This window comes from Thrips palmi, unplaced genomic scaffold (assembly GCF_012932325.1).
Source record: "Thrips palmi isolate BJ-2018 unplaced genomic scaffold, TpBJ-2018v1 HiC_scaffold_18, whole genome shotgun sequence".
Classification (NCBI taxonomy): Eukaryota; Metazoa; Arthropoda; class Insecta; order Thysanoptera; family Thripidae; genus Thrips; species Thrips palmi.
In genome coordinates, this window is record NW_023144627.1 from 1,181,449 (window position 1) to 1,187,415 (window position 5,967).

Genomic DNA, 5,967 nt, shown 5'->3' on the forward strand with positions numbered 1-5,967 from the left:
GACTCGGAAGGGTAAGACCTCTAGTCCTGACTACTTCACCTAGAAACAAGCTAGGGCCCGCCCTTCCGTCGAACCGAGTTGCCAGCTCCGCTTCGCTGCGCCAGCAACTCGGTTCGACAGGGGGCCGGCCCAGCTTGGCCTGCCGGCGGCCTTTTCTCGGGCCTTCGGCCCTCGCATCAGACCCAACTTGGCCAGTCGAAGGCCCGGGCCTTCGGCCCGCTCGCATCACACACACCGTGAGCGGGTAAAGCAAAGTTATCGATGTACCATCGTGACTTAGGCCCGCTCTTCTATTCACAATATGCAATAGTCCTTACACTTTTTACTCCAACTGTCCTTAGAATATGCCCGTTTCATTTGTCTCTTCGCCCTCATTCCGAAAATACCCATATTTGCCATGCTACTGCAACTCCTTGCAATAGAGGCACAGCAGGAGCGCAAAACGAGTCCGTCGCACTTTTTCCCATAACTCATGAAGGCGGGCTCCTGGACCCCCCTTCCGACCCCTCGTTGAAGAGGTCTTGCCAAGACCTATCCAAAACTTAAGTAAAAATTTTCAGTCGGTCGACCCCCTTTTTTCAAGATCCTGATGTGACTAATAGACGAAGTCGGGCTCCTGGACCCCCTTTCCGACCCCTCGTTGAAAAGGTCTTGCTGAGACCAATCGAAATCTGCAATAAATTTTTTTAGTCGGTCGACCCCCTTTTTTGAAGATCCTGATCTGGCCAACTTGTAAAAGCGGCCGATGGGGTCGGGACCAGGTCCATTCGTCTTGTCTCGTCGCCCCGATTCCAAAAATACCCCTATATGCCCTACTAGCACCAATAATGGCGGAAATCCCCCTCCCGCTCATGTAAACCATGATGCACCTGCAGCAGCCCTTGTGCGACCCGGACGGGATTTGCACCACCGGATTATTTGTTTGGACGGTACTCCTAAAGTACCCTCCAAATCTGGTTACTCTAGCTCAACTCCTTCCTTGTACACAGACGCCAACAACAACAACAACAACAACAACAACAACAACAACAACACACAGACACAAAGGCAAATGCATAGGCCCTCCCCCTATTTTTTGAATAGAAGGGCGGGCCAAAAATGGCCTTCATGCACACGGCCTCATCAGAGTGTCTCCGCTCTGAACTGGACCTCTGGATGGTCCCTCCCACACAAACAGCCCTTGAATCTTCTCACTGGGTTCCCTACAAGCCCCTGACCACCCTTGATGCCTCCAACACGGTCGAATTTTCCATACCTGGAGTTGGGCATGAATATCTAGACCCTGCACACACTCTTCTGTACATCAAAGCCAAAATTGTCAAGGCTGATGGCACAGATTTCGTTGCAAACGATCAGAATGACGCAGCCCCTGTCAATTATCCCCTACACGCTCTTTGGAGCCAAGTTGATGTGAGTCTCAATCAAAAAGTCATTAGTCATTCAAGCATGACCTACGCTTATAGAGCCTACATAGAGTCTCTCATGAATTATGACGCCTCGGCTAAAAAGTCACACATGACACAGAGAATGTGGTACGAGGACACACCTGGTCATTTCGATTCACTCGATGGCCGAGAAAACCTTGGACTGGCCTGGCGACGATCACGTACATCCAACAGTCGTCAATTTGAACTCATGGGTCCTCTTCACATTGATTTCTTTAATCAAGATCATTTCTTGCTGAACAATGTGGAAATGAGAATTAAGCTCATTCGCAACCGAGATGCCTTTACTCTCATGTCTACGGCTGGCACAGAGCGCATCAAACTTTTAGACGCGACTCTTTACATCCGAAAAGTAGCCATTTCCCCTTCCATTATGTTGGCTCACGCCCAGGCCCTTGAAAAAGCTCCTGCCAAGTACCCAGTCAACAGAGTAGATATCAAGACAGTCACCATCACACAGGGACTGCGAGACAAAAATTTGGACAATCTTTTTATGAACCAACTCCCCCAAAGAATCATTATTGGCTTTGTAGACAATCGAGCCTTCAATGGAGATTACGTCCGTAACGGTTTTAATTTCCAACATTTTAATATCAATTACCTGAGTCTCATGGTGGATGGCCACCCCGTCCCCTCCCAACCCCTTACCCCTAACTTTGGCAGTGGCCTGTACATGGAATGCTACAACACCCTTTTCTGTGGAACAGGAATACACTGGAAAGACGAAGGGAACAATATTAGTTACTCAGATTACCCTGGAGGAAACACTCTCTTCTGTTTCGATTTGTCTCCTGACCTTTCGGCCAGCGAGCCCCACTGGAATCTTCAGAAGCAAGGCACTCTTAGACTGGAACTCAAGTTCGCAGAGCCTCTTGCCCAACCTATAAATTGCATTGTGTATGCTGAATTCCAAAATCTGATTGAGATCGACAAACACCGAAACGTCGTCGTTGATTACAACGTCTGAAATGGACGGACTCACATTGGACACGCTCATGAAAAAAGATAAACATGTTGCCCCCTTTTTTGAAGGCGTCTTTGCCTCGGACACGCTCCCCCGACATCTCCACAAACGGCCAGCATTACTCATTGCTAACACGGATCCTATTTCAAAACCAGGTCAGCACTGGGTTGCTTTTTACATTGGTGAAAATGGGGAGGGAGAGTATTGGGACTCGTACGGCATGCCTCCTCTGGTTCCAAACCACAAAAAATTCATAAACAGGCTCTGTAAGAAATGGACATATAATCATACTAGTCTTCAGGCTATTGAGTCAGAAGTGTGTGGCGAGTATTGCGTGCTGTACTTAGTTCACAGAGCCCATGGCATCTCGCTGCATCGTTTTCTAAAAAAGTTATTTACTTCTGATCCAGAAAAAAACGATCAAGTCGTACGACGTCTTTTCAAACGGATGTTTGGATACAAAAAAACCTGCATCTTTCCCTCAGACTCAAACGTACAACTCAGTAGCAAACGAAAAATTTAAACAAAAAAAATTTCAAAGAAAAAAATTTAAAAAAAAATTTAAAGAAAAAAATTTAAAAAATTTTAAAAGAAAAAAATTTAAAAGAAAAAAAATTTAAAAGAAAAAAATTTAAAAGAAAAAAATTTAAAAGAAAAAAATTTAAAAGAAAAAAATTTAAAAGAAAAAAATTTTAAAAGAAAAAAATTTAAAAGAAAAAAATTTTTAAAGAAAAAAAATTTGAAACAAGATTTAACTTGCACAGTTAGACTTGTTCGGAGACGGTATAAAAGGGCGGCGCACAGAGCACCTATCATCATTTGACACGATGGAGTCGCTCAGATTCATGCTCAACTACTGGAACCAGAAGGAGCTGGTCGCCTCTCAAGCCACAGACTCAGTCCAGATCTGGAAAAGAGGCTTTCTCCAAGACGAGTACAGTCTTGACGAGATAGAGGAGTTCTACCTGGAGAAGGAGTGGTTGGTCCCTAAAATCACAGACCACCTCACAGGGAAAACTCAGGAGCACCTTGGTCACTATGACCGCATGCAGTCCCACTTGATTCATTACATCATGCTGCGGGATAAGCCCTTCATTCTCATTGAGAGGGATGCCAATTTCAAGGAGGTGGATGGCGTGCCACAGTTCAGTCAGACTTATCTTGGACTGACTGCTTGGACGTCTCTCCTCAAACTTGGCATGACCGTTTTCGAAGTATTCGCTGGTCCAGCGGATGACATTGAATGGTGCTGATTTCCCCCACCTCCCCACCCCCACCCACCCCCATTCCCGGCTGCAGGGGAGATGCTGGTTAGGCCCCTGAAAAAGAGACTACATTCCTAGTTGTGTACTCCAGCCGGAATAGCTCAGACGGGAGAGCGTTACACTCTACCAAAAATGTCCTGTAAATGCCGTTAATTTATTACCAGTTTTCACTGTAGGCCAATTCACAGCGTTTACTGTGATCTGCTCACGGGATTCACTGTGATCTTGTTCGCGGTGTTCACTGTGATCTGGTCCCCAGTAAACACTGTGAGTTTGACGCCGCTGAGCACCGAAGAACTGCAAATCAGGCTCCAATTCACGGCGTTTACTGTGGCCAGATCACAGTGAACACTGTAACCGAGATCACAGTGAACGCCGTGAACTAGTTCACAGCAAAGGCCGTGAATTGAATAACAGCAAACATTGGTAATAAATTAACGGCGTTGACAGGACATTTTTTGTAGAGTGTAGACTGAAGATCTTAAGGTCCCCGGTTCGATCCCGGGTTTCGGCAGATATTTTTTCCCTCACGGCCCGGCCCGGCGCGGTTCCCCCACTCCCGGCGGCGGCGCGAACATTCAAACGCGGCGCGGAACGGTGCGGCCGCGTACAGCGCGTTCCCGGACGGTCCCACGGCACAGAGCGTTCCCGGACGGTCCCCGCTACGGCGCGGCGGACAAGACGAGACCTGCTTAGGTTGACTTAGGTTAGGCCCGCCCAAGATGGCGGCTTAGGTTGGGTTAGGCCCGCCCAAGATGGCGGCTAGGTTGGGTTAGGCCCGCCCAAGAGGGTGGCTCAGGGGGAGGGGAGGGGGATGTTACAATGGGGAATCAAAATGGCGGCTGTTACAATGGGGCATCTTTACTACTAACAAGAGTTCTTTACAAGTACGAGTATATAGGAGTGTACTAAGTGGAGTACGCTTCTAAAGCGCTTAACTTATCTATCGCACTCAGATGCGACCTTAAGAAAGCTCTCTCACCTCACAAGCTAAACCCTATAGATGTATACTTACCAATGACACTCCCATACACTCTACCAAAAATGTCCTGTCAACGCCGTTAATTTATTACCAGTTTTCACTGTAGGTTAATTCACAGCGTTTACTGTGATCTGCTCACGCGATTTACTGTGTTCTTGTTCACGGTGTTCACTGTGATCTGGTTCACAGTAAACACTGTGAGTTTGACGCCGCTGAGCACTGAAGTGCTGCAAATCAGGCTCCAATTCACGGCGTTTACTGTGGCCAGGTCACAGTGAACACTGTAACCGAGATCACAGTGAACGCCGTGAACTAGTTCACAGCAAACGCCGTGAATTGCATAACAGCAAGCATTGGTAATAAATTAACGGCGTTGACAGGACATTTTTTGTAGTGTAAGTGCAGATGCACGGAGATCGACGGAGATTCCGAACGCTATGAATATGGCACGCATGGTGCAATGCACTGAGATATCGCACCATACCTGCCACAGCCATATTGCACTGCACCTTCGTGCAATGCATTACGAAAATGGCCTATGATAATACATGGGAATGGGAAGGCATCACACTTCATGTGCTGTGCAAAAGCATCGCACCAATAGGGTACTTCGGAGGAAACCCAGACCGGAAGTCAACGGCACAACAGGAGAAACAAAAGAGCGTCGCGCGGCCGTGCTGAGCGGTGGTGGGGGACGGAATGGGCAGAGTGGGGGTAACGTGCGCGCGCCGCCTGGCCGCCTGCCCCCCCACTCCGGCGATTTCGACCCCCACCATCACCGCTCAGCACGGCCGCGCGACGCTCTGTTGTTTCTTCCGTTCTGTCGCAGACTTCCGGTCTGGGTTTCCTCCGAAGTACCCTATTCACGCTATATTCATGGCGTTCGGATTCTCAGACACTTTACGAACTAGCCATGTGCTAAAAATCAGGTCACTAGCCCGTCAACAAACGTCAATTTGCGAGATTGGCGAGACAGTTAACCACAGGTGAGGCCTTCACCGCTTCAACACGTACTGACACGTAGGATGTTAAAATATGTTTTCGAATCCAATTGAATGCCCAGGAACTCGCATGCATCGATAAATCGACGTGTGTAACTTAATTTTCGTAAATACGTTGTATTGCCCCTGGAAGGGAGGCATTTTTTCTTATGTGGCTTAGGTATACGGCAACAACCAGACCAAACTTACGTTAGACACTTTACGAACTGGCCATGTGCTAAAAATGAGGTCACTAGCCCGTCAACAAACGTCAATTCGGGCATATTTTCAGTTATGCACCCAAAAGATAGGCAGACGCCTGTACCGCCGC

General features: G+C 47.8%; 1 protein-coding gene across 1 annotated transcript; it reads left to right on the top strand.

The window, feature by feature from the left end:
* On the top strand, positions 1 to 2,428 carry LOC117644604 (uncharacterized protein F54H12.2-like). Its single transcript, XM_034384205.1, has 2 exons — positions 1 to 46; positions 1,097 to 2,428. Exon 2 carries the CDS (start codon positions 1,099 to 1,101, stop codon positions 2,410 to 2,412), a length of 1,314 nt encoding a protein of 437 aa, XP_034240096.1. The 5' UTR covers positions 1 to 46; positions 1,097 to 1,098; the 3' UTR covers positions 2,413 to 2,428.
* Positions 2,429 to 5,967: the final 3,539 nt, after the last annotated feature.

Coding starts and splice junctions, on each gene's coding strand:
- LOC117644604 (XM_034384205.1), top strand. CDS start 1,099: ATGGCCTTCATGCACACGGCCTCATCAGAGTGTCTCCGCTCTGAACTG.